The 25,494-nt window shown below is 39.2% G+C and overlaps 2 protein-coding genes across 4 annotated transcripts in view; both read right to left on the bottom strand.

The window, feature by feature from the left end:
- Nucleotides 1–518: 518 nt before the first annotated feature.
- On the bottom strand, nt 519–8,137 carry arl6 (ARF like GTPase 6). Its single transcript, XM_069174162.1, has 8 exons — nt 7,971–8,137; nt 6,229–6,382; nt 5,960–6,021; nt 5,714–5,782; nt 5,544–5,638; nt 5,174–5,303; nt 4,344–4,399; nt 519–3,099 (listed from the first exon to the last, which is right to left on the bottom strand). Exons 2-8 carry the CDS (start codon nt 6,346–6,348, stop codon nt 3,074–3,076), a joined length of 558 nt encoding a protein of 185 aa, XP_069030263.1. The 5' UTR covers nt 6,349–6,382; nt 7,971–8,137; the 3' UTR covers nt 519–3,073.
- Nucleotides 8,138–8,705: 568 nt separating this feature from the next.
- Nucleotides 8,706–25,494, bottom strand: part of LOC138212923 (ephrin type-A receptor 6-like) — a 53,765-nt gene continuing 36,976 nt past the window's right edge. The window contains exons 9-20 of one of the 3 annotated variants that reach the window (XM_069173605.1): nt 19,292–19,416; nt 18,800–18,962; nt 17,233–17,338; nt 15,501–15,571; nt 12,262–12,387; nt 11,429–11,614; nt 11,262–11,323; nt 10,954–11,163; nt 10,699–10,848; nt 10,358–10,551; nt 9,801–9,950; nt 8,706–9,519 (exon numbers count right to left, since the gene is read on the bottom strand). In XM_069173605.1, coding sequence (XP_069029706.1) covers nt 9,405–9,519; nt 9,801–9,950; nt 10,358–10,551; nt 10,699–10,848; nt 10,954–11,163; nt 11,262–11,323; nt 11,429–11,614; nt 12,262–12,387; nt 15,501–15,571; nt 17,233–17,338; nt 18,800–18,962; nt 19,292–19,416 — 1,658 coding nt within the window. In that variant the 3' untranslated portion in view covers nt 8,706–9,404. Of the gene's footprint in view, nt 9,520–9,800; nt 9,951–10,357; nt 10,552–10,698; nt 11,164–11,261; nt 11,615–12,261; nt 12,388–15,500; nt 15,572–17,232; nt 17,339–18,799; nt 18,963–19,291; nt 19,417–25,494 lie in introns of all 3 variants that reach the window. The other 2 variants (XM_069173603.1, XM_069173604.1) reach the window with 2 other exon arrangements.

Genomic DNA, 25,494 nt, shown 5'->3' with positions numbered 1-25,494 from the left:
AAACTGAAGGTGAACAGTTTATAAATTTGAGAAACTGGACTAACACAAATTTAAATGCGTTTTTGGCATCTGACGAGCGAGTCTGTACAATATTGATGCCAAAAAAACTAAAACATCCGGAAGACATCTGGGAAGCTTTCTAACTCTATGTTTGACAGATGGCTGGCAAGTGACCTTGACCTTGTGGTTTGATGGTCCAAGACATAACCCATATATTCCATAACATATCGATACAAAAAACAGACAGAACAAAACTGGTGTGATGTGTAGCATAAAACCAGAGACGGTTATAATTTGTATTATTGAATGTTTATGTTTAACCTGATAAATTGTTCAAGGGCCCAGGACTGTGGAGGCTTAATGAGCAGCTGCTGCTGCCAGCGCTCAAGATGCTTAAGAGACAGAGTGAGACAGTCGAGAGAGTAAGAGCCACACCGACAGAATATTTTACATACATAAGATACACATTAAGTATGCTGCAACTGCAGTGCCATCATTTTACAAAACATGACACAATGTTGGTTTTCCATAGCATTTATTCTTTGAAAATTAACACATAGAATTTAATAAATAAAACACATGCGGCTCATTTAAAGATACCGTTATTATGAAGAATCTAAAACCACTCGGATGCCAACGTGAACACAAAGACCATCTATTCGATTTGAAATTATGAAGCAATGTGAATGGTTTGATATAAAAGTTCTCCGAGTACATCGTCACTCTGAAATTTCTAACAGTCACAGGTATACAATATATTAGAAACTGAATTTAGTGTCCTTCAAGCCATCGTGAGTAAGAATTGAAAATGTTGCACTCGGTTGTCTACCACTGGTATAAAAAAAAAAGACACTGTGCACAGAGATTTTGATGTAGGGGCGCTAAAAGAAACACGTACACCAGCTTTCACTGGGCAACGAAAACATCACAGCACAATGATTTACAACTTTGAGGATGTAAAAATTGTAAACAGCCTGATGAAAAGCAGCTTGTGATTCTTGTCTTCAAGCTACAATGATCAAGTACTTTCTCTACAAAATCGTTCTGTAAAGTTTTCTGGTTGGTAAATCAGGTGAAATGACATGTCCAGCTTTATATGGATTTTTTTCAATTATTTATTCACAACTTTGCAAACTAAAATTCACAAAAACTATAACAGTTTTGTACATTGTACATTTTGTACCACCTAGCCCATTCACTCTGGTAGTACATTTTACAGCTGATATTTTAAACTATACAAAATATCCTTTTCAAACCCAAATGTAACTCTTAATGTCATTAAAACATCCTCCATTTGCTGTACAGTGAAAGTGAACAGTAGTGAAAAGTACTGAATTTAATATTTGTAGTACTCAAAATAGAGATTATAGAAACAACATTATTGAACAATAAACCACAGAGTGTATATATACAAAACAATCCTCTATTTCAGATTTTAGTAAGTTAGTTCTTTTTGCCTTGAAACTACTCAAAAACAGTGAAAATGCCTCGTATATATGATATGAAGCCTGGTTGACGCGATGGAGCTCAACACACACCATCAGATGAAAAAGAATCAACCGCACAGAAGTTGATTTTAATGCGAGCTTTCAGTCCGAGACTAAAGAAGAGGATCAAAGGCTTGCATTATAAACTTCATGCAGACTGAGGAGGTTTTTTGTTAGTTGTCTGCCTTTGAATCACTGAAGTACCACGAGTAAATTGTAAGAAGCTTTTTTTTTTTTTTTTCAATGACATTTTTCTTTCCTTTGAGCAATGAAATAAGGCAAAAAATAAAAACACTAGTTAAAATTGACCTTTTTAGCAAGAAATTGTGATTTTCAAACAAACTTTACAGGCTAACTTGACATTAATTTATCACAACGATTTTACCACATGTTACAGCCAAGTATTATTTATATACCCTTAGCCACCAGGGTACAACTGAGTCTACTGGGTCCTAAAAAACATTTTGTTACAATTTAAATTCTAAACATGGCTACAGCGAGAGAAATGTTAATCATACGTGTGCAGAGATGCATGTAGTATTAGCTGCAGTAAAGATATAATAGATTTTGTTTTCAATGTGACAGTGAGATGGCCTCGTGAGTCTGAAAAAGGCGATCCACTGCAACACATTCAAATGTTTTGTATTAGTGAAACCAATCCCAGAAAACTGACCTCTGCTGAAGGAGTTCATTATAGTTAAAATAAGTGTTATCATGATTCAAATGTAAATAATAATGTATCTACAGAGGCCCTGAGAGACTAAAGTAATACAAAAACAAATGAGCATTTGGCATATTGAAGAGGTGGAAAAGATTTCTGAAGGATCGTTAGTTTTAGCCCATTATAGAACGTTTATTCGAATGATGGAGGCTTGAAATAAGCAGCCACCAGTGTCCATAAATATGCAGCTCAAAGCATGCAGCCCCTGCTGTAGTGAAGCAGTGGAAATGAATTGTGAGCCAGTAGAAAAAGGACGCAAAGTCTTAAGTTTATCATCACTGGTGAAATGTTGTGCCGGTCCAGAGACACGGGGTAATTTAAGGGCTAAAATACGAGTTAAAAAAACAAAACAAAACAAAAAAAACTTAAAGCACCCAACAATATTGTTTGAACAAGACATGCTGGGTAATTCTGCCCATTCAAAAAAATACAGCACCAACCACAGTAACGTATTTCAACGCAGCTCTAATTTATAATGACCCCTGTTGCACAAAGACAGTGAACATGTGAATGATAAAATAAGTGGAAAGAGACTTTTTTCCCCTGAAATTAACACAATTTTCAAAATGTTATTCCTTTGAACAACTGTATTTACCAGTTTAAACTCTACAACTGTTTAGAAAAGTAAACATTTGCCCTCAATCAATTTGGTAATGTGTTTATATATTTTTTCATTGACTAATTACGGTCACATTTTTGCCGTCTCACTGCTACCAGAATTAAACCAAACACATCCGAGAACCCTAAAAATACCCCATTAAAAACATACATATTTAGTGGTACCTCTGAAAACAGGGTCAACCCCTCTTTCACTGAAGATGTCCACGAGTGCTGCTACTTCTGGCCGGCCCTTCTGCATGTTCCCTCATGTTCGCATTGTTTTGATTTGATCTGGTAAAATGCGAGAAATGCAGTTAGCAGCAAAATGTAGAGCAAGTTGTGTAGAAAGAATCACTGCACGAGAAGGACGAGAGGTTTCTATGGATGTCCTGACCCCACGTTAAACGCTGTGAATCCAAACGGACTTCTACTGATGTGCTCTGCAACCGACTGAGCTATCACCCTCTCAGAACCATCTTACAACCCTTGACAGGTGAGCATTTGATAATCAAGGGGAAACACTTCAGGTGGAGTATTCATCTAGGAATATCATATCGTCCTGACTGGAGCCTGCTTCATTCAGTGGATGCATTTCTGTATATAAGAAGAGTTCCAGGAGTTTTAAAACCACGACACTGTTGGCTCAGAATGACCCAGCGGCCCACTCGGCTCCTTCAGTCACAATGACGCAATAAACACGGGAGCACCGAGAGAGTTTTTATATCTCCTGCGGCCACACCATGAATAAGACCACACTCATAATACAATCAGTACTGCATAATTTGATCTATGGAAGGATTTGAGTGAGAGTGGCAAACACAATAAAAAGAAAGAAGAGATGATGGTGCGCAAATAAACTGCAATGTGTACACTGATACAAAGTTATGTGCAGTGTATCTTCAAGTCATGTGTCAATGTGCAATAAGACAAGCACGTGATCTTAATGGAGAGTGAACAAAGACATTTTATCAGCCACATTCATCTACGTAAATTTCACAAAAATAAACACCTATATTAAAGCATCTGATGAAATAGCAGTAGATCATTTGAGGACAATATCATGTTTTCAGTGACATCCGGGTGAAATCACAGAAATACAAAAGTACCTTAAATTCACTTTAAGTTATGGAACTGATTGATACAGATATTCCTGCTAATTCATTCAGTCATGCCGAGACGAGGAGGCCTGTATTCAACTTTTACCTTATCTAGGAGTCAATAACACAGTGAAACTCATTTCAGCCACATTCATATTCATCTAGGACCAACCCATAAATAAATACAGAGTACAATGCCATCATTATGTCCACAGATAATTTAGATGCTAATTTAGCTAAGATTTTATGTAAGATAAACATGTCAGGTGGTTCTTTCATCTTATCCTGCTAATAGATAAACTAAACATATCCTATATTATAATTGATTTCATGCCGACTTGTATTAAATTGAATATGCGTGCTCTGCTCTTAGCAGTGAACAAAATGTCACCGTTACACTCCCACTCTCACGTTCATGTCTGTGAACTCTGATCTTACCTTGCAACCAGTCGACTCCTTCCTGCAAACCGTCTCCTTTCAGAGCATCGGTGGCACTGAAACATATCAACACATTACAGTGAACAAAAAAACGCTGCTTTCTCACATCCTGACATATTTAGTATTGAAGACGCATCGTCACTTCTGATTATTGATTCAGCACAATGTTACAAATATCTTCTTTTTTTTTTGTTGTCTTTTATTACTCTTGTGGTTCAATGTTTATTTGGGGTATAATTATACAACTACAAGTTATACTGAGTGTATTTTGCTCCTGTGTGTGTGTTCGTTTACATACTGTGTTAGCAGTATGTGAAAACATGTAAAAAATAAAAGGTATTATGACCGTATCACAGGATTACCACAGAAAACGGGAAATTATGTTCTTTCACGTTTTGATTTAATCCCGTGCACCAACACAATGTTACAGGTGTTATATCTATACAAATCAGTGTGAAGACCTTTTTATATCAGATGCGTCATTTTGTCTTGTGCAACAGGACACTGTGCTGCGTATTTGTTGTGGAAATCCAAGCTCCATATAAACAGAAATATGACAGTTAACTAACCATAACGTGAAAAGTCACTTCACTACATAGATGTAAACGGTCACTGACGCCTCCCGGCGGTCGAGAGTACCCAGCTACAGTATGTACCTCCACCAGAGCGGAGGTGAGATTAAATACTATCACAGAAAGTCAGGATATTGTATTCTGCCAGTTTGTGTCAGTGTTTCCCAGCAGATTTCTTTTTATCTGTAATAACCACACCACTGTTGTTTTTAGAGGCCCAGGCATTAAAAGCAAATAAGTATGTGTGTAAGTTCATACCAGATGTACCACGGTTTTTCTTTGATGTTCTCCAAACACAGCAGCTGTGAGACCTTGACAGAAGACAGAGCATCCCTGACATCCATCTTGTTAGCAAAGAACAGGATGGGGATCCTCCTGTGTTTAATATCTACAGTGACACAAGAGAGCATCAGAAATGAGAAAAGCCATTTACCTCAAATAATGAGGAAGACTATTTTCAAACTAAACCAACCTAACACAAAACGTTAAAAGCCTTTAGAATTGTGGTTTCATTTGACAAAATAGAATCGAAAGTAAAAATAAAATAAACGGAGTAAAACACATCTTTATACAATATGCAGTGTAGACTGACGAGAGCCTAAGAAACCCAAGAGACACATGAACTTGCCGGGATGATTTAGTAATGTGTCCAGTTCTTCTTTGGCCACTACCATCCTCAGCTTGTCTGCACTATCAATGACAAATATGATAGCCTGACCTTCCCTGAGGAGAGATTAGAGAGATTAATATCAATATTGACAAAGAAGGTTGTCGTTTTTGTACTAGAATCACACTCACTTGTAGTAATGTTCCCAAAGGTTTCTGTATCTGCCTTGACCGGACATGTCAAACACTGTGAAGGAAAGACTACAAGAAGAAAAGAGACGACACGAGATGACATTCTCACGTGTAAACAGATTAACAATATAAAAATATAGCAAACTTGTGACAAAATACATTCATGTGCCGCAAACTTTAACAATTGCAAAGGGAAAGTGTAACATTTTTGTCCAACGTGGGAGTTATCTTCTGATGTGCAGCTACCTGGATGTCTTGAACTTCTCTATGCTGAAGCCAATCGTTGGGACGATGTCTTGTGCCTGGGCCTGAACGAGAAAAACATTGTACTGTGAGCATTATGTTATATAACATGTTCTAGTTTGACATACTGTAAATATGGCAGAACAGCAATAGCAGTGATGTGGTGTAACGTGCACAACGTTGACTTCATGCGATCAATACTTCATTTGTAATGTGTGTGTAGGTAATGTTTCCTATATCAGTCAGCTTACGTCAGAGACATGTCGACTTACATTGGAGGGCTTGAGTTTGTTGATGATGGTGGTTTTTCCACTGTTGTCCAGACCGAGACACAGCACATTCACCTCCTTCTTTAACCCAAGCCATCCTGCCAACTTGTCAAACAGCCCCATTGGCTAGCCAGCAACCATCAGCTGTCTGTGTGATCTTCAGGGAAAAGACCACAAACACGTTATTAATACTGACTCTCAATTAGTCTTCTAGGTAAAGGAAGTGTCTGCATGGACCCCCCGTTCGTTTCATCACAGATGAAAACATTCACGGAGTCAAAACTAAAGTAATTTAATCTATATAGCACATTAAAATACAACAAAAAATGAGCCAAAGTTCTGCACAACATCAACGAGCCATTAAAAACAAAATATGGAATAAAACAAAAAGAAATAAAGGCAACATGAAGCCACAACAACACACCCGAAAAACAAGAGTAGGACATAATGCTCAAAAAATGTAATCTAAATTAAACAGGCCCGATCTGGAAATGTTAGAAAAAATAAATATGTTTTGAATCCAGATTTGAATACTGGGAGTGCAGTTGATGACAACACGTCAAATTAAAGCTCTTAAAGTCAAAATAAGTGCTAAGAGTGAAGAAGGAGCTCTCTCCTCATGTTGCTCGAAACTAGTGAGGCAACATGTTCGCTGTATGTTGGGGAGTATGTTGAGGAGTATGTTGTGGAGTATGTTTTGGAGTATGTTGGAGAGTATGTTGAGGAGTATGTTGAGGAGTATGTTGTGGTGTATGTTGTGGAGTATGTTGAGGAGTATGTTGGGGAGTATGTTGTGGAGTATGTTGTGGAGTATGTTGTGGAGTATGTTGTGGAGTATGTTGGGGAGTATGTTGTGGAGTATGTTGAGGAGTATGTTGAGGAGTATGTTGTGGAGTATGTTGAGGAGTATGTTGGGGAGTATGTTGTGGAGTATGTTGTGGAGTATGTTGTGGAGTATGTTGGGGAGTATGTTGTGGAGTATGTTGTGGAGTATGTTGGGGAGTATGTTGAGGAGTATGTTGTGGAGTATGTTGAGGTGTGTGTTGTGGAGTATGTTGTGGAGTATGTTGAGGAGTATGTTGTGGAGTATGTTGAGGAGTATGTTGTGGAGTATGTTGAGGAGTATGTTGTGGAGTATGTTGTGGAGTATGTTGTGGAGTATGTTGGGGAGTATGTTGAGGAGTATGTTGAGGAGTATGTTGTGTCCTCATTGACCACCTGGATTGAGCAAAGACTCAAGAAAATGGCATTTCAATTAGCTAATTAGCATCCGACTCTCCTACTAATATGCTGCACCTGAAGTAACCCGAGAGGAAGCTCGTCCGTGTTCTTGATAAGTTACACAACAATGTCTGATTGCAGCCAGCAGCATGTAGCACACTTTTATTGGCTAGCCGGAGCTAACATGCTTATCGGGCTCTTAACAGGTTTGAACGTAATTAACATTCGCTAACAGCTATTTTAGGTAATCTCTTGTTGTTACTGTTGCTAGCTACCTTAGCTAACCTCGAGCTGCTGGCCAGTTATTAACTTCCGCTTGCCATGCTTACACGGGTGATATCTCGCATTAGGCAGGTCTTACAGGGTCCTAAATCACCAGCTTTAGCAGACGGACTCAACCGTGAGGCAAACGTGATTCAACCAAACGTTAAACCGTTGCCATCAATGCTAACCCGTTTAGCTGCTGGCGATATCGTTCACGTTAGCGTCTTATTATCCTTTTCCAAGAATGTTGAGTTACTTACCTGTAATTTAGCCGCAGGGGTCTCGGTGTCAGGATGCACCCGACTCTCTCCTTTCAGTTAATTCGTTTAATAACCAAGCGTCAAGTCGATGTTTCATACATGTCTGCGCTTCTCTGTCATGCTTCCAGCCTGGAGAAAACCACCCAGTTATTTACACTGTGTTGCTGAGCGACACCGGGCGGACTCAAGGCTGCCCCCTGCAGGCCAAAACAAGGCTGCCTCCTCCTGGTATGATGCTGGATACTTGGGGAGTTTTGCGTTCACACGTTTTAGTTCAAAGGAGACTCACTTTACGTGTCACAGCAGTGTCGGAAATCAGTTTTAAGAATCCTGTAAAATAAAATACAAATACCACCGCAAAAAAAAAAAAAAAAAAAATCTAACACACACAAAACCTAGTTTTTGTAAAAGAAACAAAAACAAAAAGAACCATTATACGTTAAATCTATAAATGTGAAAATACTGAAAGCATATTTCGCTGCTGTCTTTGGCTCATTAAGGCTGTATTGCTTTCATCTATAAACACCCATTTGACAAACTCACCTGACAGTCCTTCATGACCAGAAAACGTGTCAGCCTCTTGAGTGACAATTAAGAGGACATTGTTGTCGTATGTGTTTAAGAGAGCATCCATGGATACCTTTGTGTGTTGATGTTCATGAGCAATTAACAGCCTGCCATGAGGAGAATGAAATGTGAAGGCCGGGGGTGGTTAAAGTCTGAGAGAAAACTAAGTATTAAAATAGGGTTGTTTATTCAGGAACAAACATACTGAATAAAACATACAACTTTCACAAGACTTGTTGTACAAGACATACTGCATTATCATGAGGAGAGAACATACACTTCTAAAAAAATCTTTTGACATTCAGCGGTCTTCAGTTCAAAAATCATGATTGTATTTACCATCCTGTCAATCTTTATTTCTGGTGAATTGCTTCATAGACCAGCTGGAAGGGTCGTTCTTAAAATCACACACTGCGCCACACATCACCATATGATATATCCTATCCATTTCTTCTCTAGTCATGAGGTAACAGACTTGAGACCATTCAAAGTCAATAGAAACCATTGGATTGTCACTTGGAAAGAGAAGAGGTATTGGTGAACACTTGAATAGACACTAGAGAAAAGAAGTCCTAAATTCAAGTGAATGCTAGTATTTGCTGAGATAATAGAGAGACCGCATTTGGCCAACGCTGACAGAGGTTGGTTGTTGTGGAGGCTGTATTGATAATGATCCATAAGATGATGAGTGTGTATCAACTAGACCACATGTGGTCGAGCGGCGGGACCGCCCTCACATGAGCAGCGTGTGGTACCTGCTACACCTAACAGTCTGGTGTTTGTGCAATTAGTTGAATGACGATGCCAAGAGACTCTGGTTAGCTTCCAGCTCAGTGTGTGCACACAGTCTGACTTTGTGCAATGGTCTCACACTTGAAAGCCACTCTGCTGGATGTGGTGAAGCTGCAGGCGAAGCGACTGTATGCTGCTAATGATTCTCCTCTGGTGGCCAATCAAACAGACCCCGATGCGCCTGATGTCGCTGCAGGGGAAAGGAGAATTTTCGCAGTTTTAAACAGTTTGACAAGCAGCAGACATTATTGTGCATCAAGAAAAACATGCAGTAAAGTTGTGTGTGTCACTTTAACCTGCAACAAGCTTACTGTGAAAATTTGATGACATAAACAATAATCACATTTATCATAGTTGGACAAACTACCGTAGTCCTAATAGCATTTCTCTGTTTCTTTGATGCTGCTTTGTTTGCTTTTAGCGTGCTCTTTGATAATGTGGCTGCACTCCGTATAATTTGGCTCCACTCACTCTATACTCATGGTGGAAATGGAATCCAGCGTTGTGTATCCCGCTGCAAGGAAGTTGTTCTTGTACTGGCTCATTTTGATGGAGTCGAGCCAGTCGCCGATAGAGATGAAAAGAGGGTAGTCCGGCATGTCCTCTGGGGAGTCGGAGAAACTGAGAGGACAAGCAGAAAGTAAATGTTCTTTCAATAAACCCACCAGTGGTTTCCAACAGCAGACAGTGCAGACAATAAAGTATCACCAGGCATTTACTAAAGCGTACCTTAACCTCCCTTTAAATAGGTTGGTTTCAGTTTTCTGTGTGAGATGCAGAGCCGGCATGAATTATAAGTTTTAGTTAAGTTGCTTTCTTTATTTCAAAACGACTTATAATTGTCTGGTGATGTGATGTCAAGCAGTTTGTGTGCTGTAGAAAACTTACTCTGCTTTTTAATGCAGAATATTTACTTAATCGTTTTATGGATGTCCACGCTTTGTTAATGTTTGTCCTCTGGGTTTGATATTCTAACAATACAACATAACTACATGAATAGAGTGTATAGTGAGGGAACTGATAGTTACCTCTGCACATCATTGACCAGAGTCAGCAGACTACTGGGATTGATTATGAGTTTGTCGAGGAAAGAGAGCACATCGTTGTAGCGCGGGCGCTGGTTAGACTCCTTCTGCCAGCAGTGCAGCATCAGCTGGTGCAGTGTCACCGGGCAGCCCATCGGGGTGGGTAGACGGTAACCCTCTTCAATTGATAGAATGACCTGAGATGAACATCAGCAAGCATAATGCTAAATCTCAGACATAACACTCACTAATTTAGTTCTCCTTGTGGAAGATAATAAATAGAAATGGCATGATGTGTTGATGATCCTTTAAGCTGTTATAGAGTTGTGTGATCAGCTGCTTACGTCTTGGTTGGACATCTCCCAGTAGGGCCTCTCGCCATATGACATCACTTCCCACATCACAATGCCGTAGCTCCATACGTCACTAGCTGAGGAAAACTTCCCATAAGCGATAGCCTCTGGTGCCGTCCAACGTATTGGTATCTTTCCTCCCTGACACAAAATAGCAACACAAAAAAAGCTTGTGAAGATGATATTCAGACTTTGTCCCCGTGATAGGTTGATTGTAATATCTTTGAGTAAATGATCTACACTCACTGTAGCTGTGTAGGCCGCTTCAGTGTCGTCTTCAAGTACTCTGGACATGCCGAAATCAGACACCTTACACACCAAGCTTTCATCCACCAAGATGTTGCGAGCAGCGAGGTCTCTGTGAACGTAACCCATCTCTGAAAGGTAGGTCATGCCTACTGCAATGCCTCGCAGCATGCCGATCAGCTGGAGCACCGTGAACTGACCGTCACGTGTCTGGAGTGGTTGTAAGACGGAGAGGACAAATACAAAGTAAGAGAGACAATATTTCCTCAGCAAAACACTGTACAGGTGTGAACGTGTTGTCTTCTCACCCGGAGGAAAGAGTCCAGAGCTCCATTTTCCATGTACTCCACCACGATCATTACTGGTCTGCCTGAGGAAAAGGTAAAAGACATGATTTGGGTGACGAACAGAGAAAAGAGATCAGAGTAAAGAAAACTACGCAAAGACACACATAGCAGACATAGAGAGAACGTACTCTTAGTGACGACTCCCTCCAGCCTGATGATGTTGGGGTTGTTGAACTGTCCCATGATTGAGGCCTCACGCAAAAAGTCTCGTCTCTGCTGGTCCATGTATCCACCTTTAAGTGTCTTTATTGCCACAGCGATGTCCATCCTTCCAGGAATACGCAAACGACCACTACAGACTTCTCCAAATTCACCTGCAGAAACACAGCACACATTCTTGTGCTCAAGTAATAAAAGATGAAGTACTGCATTTCCCCCTTCAACAGTCAGTGTTTCTTGTTCTTAGTATAGTAGAAATAGCTTTGGGAAAGTTTAAACCAGCAGAAAATTCCAACAAGAATATGAGGTACATGAAAACTGTAAATCAGACAGTTCATCAATTACAACTTGGGAGTTGAAACATGGATTACATCAGTGCCCTGGTCTTGACTTGCCATTTTGAAATTAGGTAACTGCACACTGCCGCCACCAGATGGAGCCCATGTGAGAGAAACCCAACAAGTGGGCGGTATCCTCTTAAGTACTCAAGGGCTTAAAAGGAGACAATCTGTTCAACATAATGAACCATCAAACACGATCATAGTCAGCAACACTTGCTTTGCTTCTCTGAGTTATCAAATAATAAATTAATTTAAATCAAATTAAAACAAATTACTCAACTTAAAATCAGATCATTTCTAATCAGGTGATAGAAAAATTGTCACTGGACCTGTGTAATATCTATTTTGGAAATAATACCCTGATTAAAATAATGGTGTGCACTAAGCAACCTTTTATATATTTTTAAATCATGCTTTACTATAACTTATTGGCTAGTATTTTATTACTAAAATTATATTACCGGCACCAATCACCCTCTCGATGCATATGTATGAGGGGTCTATCTCTTTGGCAAATTCCTCCACAGCCTGAGTAGGGTCCTCATATGTATCTGGATCCACATACGTCTTTATCCCAGAGAACGGGACTGCAAGAAAAGAGACGTACCGTAACATATCAACATGCAGAATGATATTTTGCACATCATTTTGGAGTGGAATATACAAAATTGAAAATCCCCATATTTTTGTTCTATAGCAATACATGAATATATCCAAGACAGGACATTCTTCAGATTGCTGCACAACTCAAATCCACAATAAACACAATTTTACATCTACTATTGGTAGATTTCCTGAGGCTTACCATGAAATACCTACAGCATACATGTAGAATAGTATCATTAGACTTACAGACACACGGTACATACAGCATACATTACTGTAGCTATTTTCAGAAGAGTTGGTTGACGTGTTAAAGGGTATTTAGAGACATGGATGTATGGACATTCTGTAACAACATGATCACATGTACAGGAAAATGTAATAAGGTCCATCAGAGTGTTAAAGATATGTGAGTTTTTAAAGTTAACTTTCAAAGTGAGCTGGCATCGTTGAACCATGGTTACAAGATTATGAAATGCTTGTGTAGAAAAGGTCTTACATTATGTATTAAACTGTTTTATATCGCATCTGTTTTGGCAACCATGGTGTATATTTTCAAATCTTTTTGAAAAACAGATATTTGCCACTATTAAGATGTTATCCGACAGCTCTATAGGTCTGTTGTACTGAAGCAAATAGCTTTCTGTCTTTGTTGAGACTGTACCCAAGAACTTCTTTATTCCACCATGAGTCCATAATTGGTGCAGTATTTGCTTCTATTGCATTGTAAGGTTTCTCTGTTATTTTGTCAAGGGATGGAAAAAAGGGCAAAAAAAAAAAAAAAAAAGAGTATGAAAGAGCTGAGAAAATACCCCAGAGCAGCGTAAAAAAAACATCTCAGGCAGTCAGAATCCTGCATCCTCCTCTCTGGCTGAGGCCGGGGATGTTGCTGCAGTGAGCACTGTGCACGATGACTGGCACAAATGATAACTTGAAGCAGCCCGTGGTACACCTCGAGCAGATGAGCTGGGGACTAAATGTACTTTATAGCTGTGTCAGCTTGTATTGTAGAAGGTTGAAGGCTTCGTCTGAGACAGATTCCAGTTTGGAGTCTACATTCCACCTGTGTCTCCAGGGTGTCTGAGAAAAAGCCTTTTTCCACTAGTTTCTTGAGCCTGCTGGCATCCCCGGCCTGGGTGATGTCTCCCCAAAACACAACAGCAAAGAACAAACAGCAACAACAAAAAAGAGACTGGAATAGGCTGTAACTCTAACATTTCAAATAAATTTCATATCATTTGAAATGCACAAAAGACTCACAAATGCATATTTGAATCGGCAGTCTTTGTCAAGTGCTGTACGTAAGACTAGACTCATTGCTACAAAGAGAGAAAGACACTGCAGACAACATGAAGACACACACAGACAGCGGTAGTCCACTTACAGGTGGGCCTCGTGTCCATTTTCTTGCACAGACACAACGTGTGTGTGTAGAAGTATCTGTATGTCAGCATGTTGTAATGTTTTTTTACACAGCTCCTTTAGGTTCCTCTTGGATCAATTACAAGTCCCACACAGCACAATAGTTAGATTTGTCTCAGGAGCCACACTTGTTCCCCTGCAGGCTCCAGATCGAATCCTACAAGAGCTCTCACTGAATTGTCCTTGTAAAATACAGGGCACCATTTTGTTCCCCAAGAATGATACTTTTCCCCTTTTGGGTGATCAATAACTCTGTTTTTATCTCTAATTGTAGCACTACACGTGGGCCGGTGCTGTAACTCTTAATTGGAAAAGCAAGTTTTGTCAAAATCCAATAATGGGTGCGTGGCAAACTGTGAGTGTTGAAAGGATGGAAAAAATGAAATATTTAGCACAGAAATACGGCCAATCAGTGTTACAAAAGCCCGAAACACTGTGAGAGGATGCTTCGAATGGATTTTTAAACATCTACATGTAATCAATAGTGTGACCAACAGTGAGACAGACAGACTTTTTGTATGATTATAAAAAACAATTTCACACTTTAGTAGGAGGATGTAATTAGGCCGCATCAAGAGCTTCATTTGATCATCACGGGCATGAATGTTTACGAAAAGTATTATAAGGACACTGGCTGCAGTTTTAATCTTTTGTTATGTGAACTACTGCATGAATGATATTAGACTTTTGGATATTTTGGAGTTTCATAAATAACGATAATGGCATGTTGGTAATAGTTGCCATTTTATCACATATTGTCATCACATAATAATCTTGCTGGTGATTCTTTAGGTTTCTCTGCTTTTTGATGAACTGTGACTAAGATGTAGACAGTATTAAATATGGACATTTTAAAGCTGAAACAGCAACTTATCAGTGATACCTTGTAGATAAACTAGTAATGGAGACATGTTTACAGGGTCTCAAAGCTATATGAATATAGTGCAGAAATATCTAAACTAATAATAAACAATATGTTGGCATGGCTGATGTTTAGTTCCAGCTCTTGCCTGAACTATATTTTTTGATGATGTAGCTCTTTAAATAGATGATACAAAACTAACTCGAAGCCTTTTCCACCTTAATCAGTCTTTTGTAAGTTTTGAATGTGAGTTGGCTTCCATAACAGAAAAAAACAGGTGTTTCCCATGTTTTCCAATTGGAACGCATGTTATCACATGTACGACACGTTTACCACATCTTGCAACATATGATGACATGAGGAAAACATGGTAAAGTTTTCATATGGGAATCTATGGTCTTCACACATTACACCACCAAAATGTTCCAAAACCACATGTGAAACATGGGCCACGTCACATGTGTATGCTACAAGTAAGTGGATACTGTAATAGGACAGCAAGTTCAAATGCATCCTTTGGGCTTATTTGGTTTTGAGCCGTAACAGGGACAGAAATTGAACATTCATCATTTAAAAGGAAGTAAAACAAATATACATTCTACTCTGGATAATACAAAAACGATGGATAATGCATAAAAAAGCAGCTCTGCTGAACACTGTTTAAAGTGTTTGTATAATTTTTGTCAAAACTAAAGTGGTGGGAGCTGGAATTTCTGTTGCAGCACACATTTTTCTTGTGTCGAAACAATGCTGGAGTCAGAAGCAGAATTAGAATTAAAATCCCACACATGGTAAAAATTGTATATACAGTACCATGTCCACTGCGGAAGCGAGTCCTCCTCTTCTCCTCTGACTTCATCCTGGCTTTAATGTACCCCTGACACCTGTACAGGTGAACCAGATTACCATGAGAGTAGGGATCATGTTCATCATCACATGTACATTTCTGACTTTTTCTAATAACAATCACATTGTTTTGTGCTGAACTACACATTTATCAGCAGACCAGAAGTAAGACATCTCACAGGTTTATGGGACTGATGACAAAAGGTGGACAAGTGCACATTTATTCTGACAGCAGAAACTGCCTAAACCAGTTTCAAGTAAAATGTCTGCTGCAGAGTGCCACTTAGCTTCTCCATCTGATGCAACATCATTCATCTTTTGGTTTGCAAAGAGGTCTTGGCTTAAAAAAAAACAGCAAGCCATTTTCCTCTTTTCTATGACCCATTCCTTAAGAGCAATTTTCTTCTTGCCTTAATGCAATTCTTAAATTTTTCTTCCATTTCCCTTCTTTTCATGCATTCACAATCCCACACATTCAAGGCTTTCAAAGCTCCGTCTCCATAGAGGGAAAGCCTGCACAAAAGTAACAATCAAATACAAGCATTCAGCAAAACGAACAATTTCCATCTTCAGGTGGTCTTAAAAAAATGTCTTCAGGAGTGTTTATTTAAATAGCTTATGAGCCACTTACATCAAAAAACATGATTTATATTTCAACGAAGTTTAGCTGGATTTAGAGAGAGAGATGAAGGAAGGTTTTGTTCACATACTGTAGAGTTTTGACCAACGAGAAAGCAAAAACATGACATTAAAATCTTCCACATCTCTGCAATACACTGCAGGGATAATAACGGGTTTCTGACATATGTCTGGTTTGCTGTAATGTGGGCTCACCTACTGCAATATTGCTTTTATTTGTTACAAGTACAATACACGGTAATTCAGGTGAAAATTAGGACAGGGATTGGTATCATTTAAGTGTGCAACACTTAGAAAAAAAAAAAGACCAGGGAACAAAAATAACATGAGTGCATATCTGAGATTTTCCAAGAAATATGAATAAAGAAAATTTGTTCACATAAATATTGACTAAACATACCTGAAACTGATATCTCACGAGCCTCATGCAAGAACCACTCAGTGGCACAAACAAGTGATTTTCCGGTACTTAAGAGTTTTTGTATTATGTAATACGAGATGAATGCAGATACAGTCGTCCTGTCAACCCTTTTGCTGTGTTGTTTTTTTTCCATAAAGTGAGACACATTACTCCCATTTCTGAACTCAGGTATTTTCACCGTGTGATGTTTGCAAATTGTGTGATCAAAGATGATCATTTCAGCTTGAATTCCAATTAGGCATAAATCTAGACAAAGTATCTGCACTTTCTGGCCATTTTTCATAGTTTATTAATAAGTGCCACTAATGGTAAAACCCTGTGAACCAGAGGCGGACTGAAGACAACAGTCTGAGCCAACCTGTGGAGGTTAATGGAATGGAGCAAACTGCTGGTACATGCATTACATGCTGAGTAATTAGGCAGAAAATTGGTTCAGCCATTTGGAAAATAAGAGTGTCTGCTTGGTGGCAAACAAGAGTCCATTAACAGACTTCTGGATGTAGCGTCACTCTGGAGATTATGAGAAGATTGTGTGTGTGTGCGTGTGTGCGCGCGTGTGTGCGCGCGTGCGTGCGTGTGTGTCTCTGTGTGTGGGGTCTGGTTTTATCGAGCATCAAAGAAAAACAGGAGATGACTTACCGTCCAGTGATGAGGAGGAAGAGGGTGAGGATGACTAAAAGGGAAAAGCCTCCTACAGATGCTGTGACAACCACCAGAACTTGACCCTGATCGGCGATATCAGGATCTGAGAAAAGTGAAGGTGAAACACATGAAAGACTAATCATCCATCCATTTTCTATACTTGCTTTTTCCTGCAAGGTCACAGGGAGGCTGGAGTTTTTCCCAGCTGACTGTGGGCAAAGGCAGAGTAAACTAGACAACTGACAGACTGCTGATACAAAGCTGTTGCAATTTACTGAGCACAAAGAATGTATTACAAAATATTACGTTTCTGTGTTCTTGAATTAAAACACTTTGCATTTTTTTTTATCACTATTTGAAATGCAGCAGAAGGAATCCTCTTATTTTATAGTTTCCTCGTGCATGCTCAGTTTGCTTTTCTTCAACTTATCTGTGAACGTCACAACAACATTTTAATCATGTAAAACTTAAATGTTAAATTCATGTTAACTGGTCTGCTTCTGTTCTGATTTCAGGGCTCAATTCAGACTGTGTTGTCATTATCAGAATGAGACACACGTTTCATTCATTATATTGTGTGAACACTTGGGTAATTAATCATGCCCAATGGACAATACCCTGCATAGTCAAATGCTCATAAATATGACTATGTCATTTAAATCCATGACATTTTGCCCACTGATGTGTTCATGGATATTTCTCAGAGGATCTTTTTTTAAATAGATAAATCTTTTTGATTGTGTGTCTCTGTCTGCCTAACATCAGCTTTAGCAGTGTGGCTACTTTTTTCAATATAAACTGAGGGGTAGCAGGAGACAGAGGCCAGGAATGTTCCCTTGATTGATGTGTAAATGTTACATTTTTGTTAAAATTGTTTAATTTTGTACATTTATTCAATGATATTAATTGTCCTTTATTTTGATGAGTGCTTTAACATTTAACTGAGTATAACTTTTTGTTCTTTCAAACCTGGTCTAATACCAACAGCTGGTTGCTAAAATGAATGTAAATATGAAAACAGTCAGATATATATATAAAAAAAAAAAAAAAAAAGTCTAAATCTCAGCACTGTGTGTGACGTGAGGGTAATGCTAATGCGATGTAGGTAATGCCATGTAAGGCGTCCATTCTATGGGTATATAAAGTCAGATGCACTGATGGGGAGTATACGAATATTAAGGTAGAGATTTACATACATCATCCCCTAAAGTGTTTCTTTTAGGCCCTTGAAGGCTATTTATGCATGAAAACTGTAAAACAGCTTATAAACACTTAAATAAATGGCCCATGCCTGAAGACACACGGATGAGATTCACTGATCCATAGCACAGAATGACCATAAAATGCCTCCAGGGATTTTATAAGGTTGTTGATCAACACTGATGACTTCCCATATCTGGCTTTGAAACTCCCCTCCTCTCCTGTGCATTGTTTTAAAACATAATGCACATGCACGGAAATTTCAAGACAAAAGTAACTGACTGAACATCAGTACCATTCCTCCCTAAAACACAGCCAATATGAACACAAACCACAACACATGCCCATTCCTCCACCCTCGTACCCTCTGCTGCCGTTGCAAACTCAAAGTTGGGGCTGTAGGCTGTGTAGCCAGCAGCAGTGCGAGCGCGCACATGAAAGACATAAACAGTCGAGGGTCTGAGGCCTGTTACCACCACGCTGGGGGATTGGGTCCGTGTCGATGAGTAGCTCAGCTGCTCTTGCTCCTAGAAAAGTACAGATTGCCAGAAATGATAAACAAAAGCCTATTTTGGCAGGACGGATAAATGTGTTTGTGCATAAGCTCGTTATCATAGCAATGTCTCAGCAAAAAACATCATTTTTATCCTATTAACTGTCCGAGCAGATGGTGAACAAAGCAGAGATAGCGGCACATTACGGATGCATCTGTGTTTCTATGTGGGTTTCTGAATTGCGTGTGTGATCACTTGTGGTGGATTTCAAAAGCTAAAACAACTGCAACTCAACTACAATTAACAGATGGTACATAAGAAAACTTTCAAAAAGTCTTCTTTAGTGTAATAAAAAGCTTTACCTTCTCAAAGTACTTGACTTCATAGTCCACTATGTCTGAAGACGGTTGTTCCACGTCTGACCAGGAGAGGGCAATGCTGTTTTGAGAGGCCCAGTCTTTCCTGACTACACCCACCAGAGGAGGACCTGAAGGTGCAGTGAAAGAGTGCAGGGATTTGAGTCGGCAGTGATTGCAAACCTGTGAGGAGCAGGTTGTTTGGAAGTTAGTGACACCAAAGAGTTCAACTTTCTAAACAACAGCAAAATGTCAGATGTGTTTTTTCACATGATGGATATTTCTTGATAACTGTGAACTCATTTGACTTTTTGTCTGACTTGATTATGATTGTTTGGCTTACTGAAATGTGTTCGTGTCAAAAAGTGAACCTTGATATAAAAGTATAAAAACTGGGAGACACACAAGCAAGAAAAATGGAAAGTTTACACCAGGTTTGAGAAACCCAGAGTCGCCTGACCGAGAAGCCCAGTGGACTGAAGAAATAAATGATCCCAGCCATTTATTTCTTGCGCTACCCACTGCAGCAAACTCAAACGTGAAGTTTGGAGACAGCACTGCAAAACACATTTCCAAAGTCTCTTCAGTCATCAGAAGTAAGATGTAAGCACTGGAAGAAAAAAAAGAAAAAGAAAAAAAAAGAAAACGTTTTACAGCTCCAAACAGAAAATAAAGCAAAACAAACATCTCAAATAGAACTTTGGGGAAAGTGCCTGGTGCCATATACATCTCCCGTCTCCAGCTTATAGTAAACAATCTACAGTGAAACAGCCTTTGACAAATGTAACAACCTGGTGGCAGTTTGGTGGAGAAATTGTTTCAGTATCACGAGAATACCTCGGGGAAGGAAGGCCGAGAAACAACCATTTCACTGTCCAGCTCCAGTATAATGTGCAGCCTCTGAGAAACATTTTTGTTAACCAAACCACTGGAGTTACTGCAACTGTTTATCATGTTTGTTATCATTGCTGAATTTGGGAGAATATTTTACACAAGGCTGCTGAGGACATCACAAAATCACCTAGCGGAGATTCAAATATTTACCATCAATTATTCATAAAGCCTCTGCTTGAACAGAATATGATTTGGCAAACGAATAGATCCAGTCCCTCTGTTGTTGAGCGTGCTGTTTGGGAGATCATTGTTGGAATACAAATTCAGGACCAGATGGATGTCTTAAACTGTCCTCATGCTCAGAGAAGCAGATCACCTCGTCCATAGAGAAGGCCACAGACTGGATGGGACTCTTCAGAAAGGTGACTTGATCCATATGAAGTTAAACACGTCAGGGTGCAGATCTTACTCACATCTTGTCAGGAAGCCAAGATTTTCTAGCAGCAGCTCGACCCAGACACAACGCTTCACAATCCAGCAGCTCAACTTTTAACACGACAAAAAGAGAGAGCAGGAAGAAAAATGGTACAAATAGGAAGTAAGAGTTCGCTGGTGACTCCTGCAAAAATTCACACTCAAGGTGACAGATATGTAAATTTAAGGTGTGTCCAACTTTTACCTTATATCACAGTGCACAAATTCAGACTCCTGATTTAAGTCGATTTAAGTCTGTTTAAATGTGTTTTTCTTTATGAGCCTAAAACTCCAAACTATGTTGTGTCTGTGACATAGAGCCACAAAATCTTGTCACAGTGTTTGAAGGAAAACTATCACTCTTGACAACTGATGTGGAAATTACGGTGTACTGATTTATTTTGGGGCCAGAAATGGGCCGAAATATGTGAAAAAAACAAATGCCATTTACAAGTTACTTGTGTTTTCTGACAATAAAAACTCCAAAGACATAAAAATTACTCATAAAATAAAGAAAAGAAGCAGGAAATTGGTAGCTTGAGGTGCTCTTTGCAGACCCAATGTGTGGAGCTGGCCCTGATCTCGGTGTACGCTGCTGTTATTGCTTGTTTCCCTCTCAACTAGTCCCCTGAACTAACCCCAACCCAAACCTCAACCCTCCCTAATGTGGTGCTTCACTATGCTGGAGCTGGACCTCTGGACTTCTGGACCTCTGTGGGCCTTTAGTGAATTTGTCTCTGCAGTGAGCAACACTTGGGCTTTTTTTGCTCCAAAAATTACATGAGTGGTTCATTGATTTTCAAAATAATTGGAGCTTAATTATCTGTCACTAAACGTCTTATGGTTTCATCTTTAGCCCACGGTACTGACAGAGGGAATCATCTGTAGTCCTCTACTTTAGAATTGGAAGTATCTGCAGGTAAAGACACACAAAACCTGAGGTGAATACCAACGAATCTGAAGAGGAACATCTACAAAATATATATCAGTCCATGTAAGACCGTGCAGCATATACAGCATGTCTACAGTCTAAATCAGGTCCAGAGGCATATTTTTTCACTCTGCAGTTTATGTCTGATTATTCATTTTAAATGTATTTAAAACATTAAAGGGATTCCACATGAAATCCTCAACATCATACAGACCCCAAAATTTGAAATCTGAATGAAGTAACTGAGTGACTTCATGCTTGTGATTTCAAGGAGTCTGTTGAAATGTATCCAAACAAGAATGTTGCCCATAAGTGTAAGCAGGCAGATATACATGCATAACCTACTTTGATGATAAAAATGTTGGGGAGAACCACATCACTGAAGGGGATTTCTGTCTGCAGCATACAGTCCAGTATAATTTTATACATCTATCACTATGTGAGAGAAGCAGCTAGAATTTGAGATTTTCTGTACATTGCCATTTTTTGCTCAAAAAACCCTCCACAATCTTATGCAAGAAGCTATTTTAGGTTCAGCACAAATCAATCTGCTGGTTAGATACCTTCTGCTATGGATGAGCGACTCAAAGAGAACAATTATGGTCATTATAGTTTAATCACAATTCACACAGCAAAAGATAATTGAGAATCTATAAGCTCTAGTGGGTTTATTGGCAACATGTAAAAATAGGTTAACACTCAACTCCAGATGCTCAAACAGATAAAGAAAGGACAGAGAGGGAAGAGGAGAGCGGGGATGAGTGAACAGGGAGAGCTGTAAAGAAATCCCACGAGGTTGCATCTCCCTAGCATCTGAGCATATAAATAGATGTGAGCCTTATTCCCAGAGCAAGGGGGGGGGGGGGGAGGATGAAAACAGAAGACAATCCACTGGAGGAAAGGGGAAAAGAGCAAAGTAAGACAGAGAAAATCTCCTGAATCAGGACACCACCCAACAGAGGAAAACGCTCACACGTGGATTTAGCATGAGAACTTTGCGTGACCTGTTGTTGTTGTTTTGTAAAAGGAAGGATCACGATGATGGCGGTATCTGAGCCAAAACATTATTTTAAACAAAGATGAGAGAAATTGCTGACTTAAATTTTGAGACATGCACCTTTAGCTTTTTTAACAGCTCTAAATATGCAGAGCAGCGGGAGCTCTGAAATGTGCTCATCCTGAAACGATGTCACGGTGGTGAACTCACGGAAGATGTGAAGCTATAATCAAACTTTAACTTTACCACAGGCCAGACATGTACATTTAGGAATGTAATGCGACTTAAAAACTGACTTATTGCACTGTTTGGACCATCACGGAGTCCGAGTCGAATATTATCTAAAATGAGTGAGAGGACAACTTATTTAAAACCCATCGCAATTTGTCAGTAATTAATTATTAATAAGTATTCATTTATCTGATTTAGAAAACAGATATGATGAACAAGAGTACAATCTGTAGAGTACAAACTGTCTTCTAGTTCATACTGTACTCTTCAGATTGTGCTCATGTTCATCATACTCGTTTTATTTCTGTGCACAAATTTGTAGTGATGTAATCTTTTTTATTTTATTTTATTTTTTTTTAAACACACATGTGATTTCTTTCAGCAAAAGGTTCAATGCATCATTAAATCTCATATTTTGTGAGGGATTTGATTTCATTATATATTGAAATTGAAATTATTTTGTCAGGCTCCACAAATATAAAAGATAATCTGCATGACCACCAAAACATGTAAACATGACAAGATCTTCAGTTCAAATTGCCACAGCCTCACAGGCAACATCTTCAGCCTCTGCTGAGACACCTTCTCCTTTTTTTTTAATCTTACATAAGATTACTTTTACCATAGTCTGTATTTTTGGATGCCTCCTCTGGCCCTCTCGTCGGAGCACATTTTGGCTCTGTGCAACACAACACCTTACACGAATTTGCACTGATTTCTCTGTGCCTCTTCACAGAAATACTGCAGTGAACTTTGTGGGAGGACTCTTTGGGGAGAAACGCTCTTCTGAGCAACAACTACAGCGAATTCTCAGCAGAGTGCAGTTCACCCTTCATGAACACAGAAATCATCCTGCTCACTCTGCTTTGCACTGCTGCCTCCAGAGGTGAACAGCTGATGACCTTCATCAGAAAACCACCATCCACTAAGTTACGGTGAAATAAAACATGGAGCAAAGTACACACAAATGGCTATTCAAGATGATTAACTGTGTTACCTGCGAATCCATGACTAAACAGATATTGCTTAGCTCTTATGGCCACAAAACTAAATGATAATTCCAGGCAATAAGCACTCCTCTCTGTTCAGAGACAAAGTGATCATGCATCTTGCTTAATGAGCATTATAACTTATCAAGGTTAGACAAGCACGCAGGCAATTGGGAAGAGAAATTATTAGTAATTCTGATTAATAGGTTTGGCATAATTAAAAGCATAATGAGGCATTAATGTACAATTTACAAACAGATAGCATGCCAACACAAAATAAATCGTCCCCCCTTCTTCTCACCAAAAAAAATCCAGTTGATTGCTAATTCTGCTTTTGATTGGCTATTATTCCATCATTGGCATAATATCACAATCAATTATATGAATTACCTTGCGGCATCTGTTTTAATTGGCAATGAGGCTGTCTGTCCCGAGTCAAACAAAACAGAAGTTTAGGCAAAAGCTAAAGCAAACATTTCTTTCAATTGGAGTGAGCTATTTGAATTCATAGTGTTTGAAGAGTTTTGCATGTAGAGCTTTAATTAGTCTAAATAGATTCTCTAATGTTACTCTGTTATTAAAAAGCATCATTAAAAAGGTTCTTGGAAGGTTTTCCTTTTAGGGGCTATTTTGAGTGGATTGTAGTTGTGTTCGTGTAAAAAAAACCGCAAATGTTCTGAGCTAACAGAGATGTTTCCCATGACATAGCACGTGTGCAGTCGGCATCTGCTGCCAGCGTTGTCACGGAAATAACGTTCCAAACCAAGTTTAGGTGGAGATAAGTCTGCCTTTTTATTTCAATTTAGATTATTGAAACTTGAGGAGTATCGTCTGTTTGCTGAAAAGCAGCTAAAACAGCTAAATCTAGTGTATAATTCTATAATGGCAGTCAGTCAAAGAAAAGATGAATCACTGGTTTAAAGGAAGTAGCAGAAGGAGAGTGTGCAAATGTCATATGTGTATTAATCTGTTTGCCCGCTTGTTTCCATGCGTGTCTGGCAGTGTGTGCATACAGTACGTCTACTGAGGAAAGGCAGTTTGACAAGTTAATCCACTCTAAACATCCTAATGGGAACATCCCCACGGGCTGCTTCTCCTCCTCCGTGGAGATTATTTTGCATTCCTACTTCCTCCCATCAGGCTAGCTGCCTTTGCCAGAGAGAGCGGTATGAAGTGACACATATACAGCTGACATCTGGTTTCCATGGTATGATGACAGCCTGTCAGCACACATTTCATTTCTAAAAATAACACCTTAATACAAACATTTCTGCTGTATAATACAGGAGAAATAATAATGAGAAATGACTGTTCTGGTTGTTTCTTTTCTTGAATGAACAGGAGAAAATAACTATATAAAGGTCATATTTATGAATTACACTTCAAAGTCTGCCATTTATAAACACAACAGGAACACGTGCATGGGCTAACTTCTAGACAACAAACATGCAATAGCGTTTTCCTCCCCTCCACTTAGTCTAGGCGCCTTGCTGCTGCTCTTTCACTAAATCCTTAATGCTGCCTCACTCTCATTGCATCTCACAGCTTTTGACACTGGAAGCTATTGAATTACCTTCCATATTTGTGTGTAGAAATTGGGCAGAAGTTTAAACATTGTAATTTGGATCACAGATTGACAAATCATCCTAATTATTTTACTTTGGGTAAGGCGATTGGCTCGTCCACCGCTGTGGTCCAGACTGAAACATCTCAACAAGTACTGGATGGATTACGTTGAAATATGGCACCGACA

Source organism: Embiotoca jacksoni, unplaced genomic scaffold (assembly GCF_022577435.1).
Source record: "Embiotoca jacksoni isolate LCO1_2020_lvr unplaced genomic scaffold, fEmbJac1.0.p SCAF_6, whole genome shotgun sequence".
NCBI lineage: Eukaryota > Metazoa > Chordata > Actinopteri > Embiotocidae > Embiotoca > Embiotoca jacksoni.
This window is presented reverse-complemented; position numbering and strand designations above follow the sequence as displayed.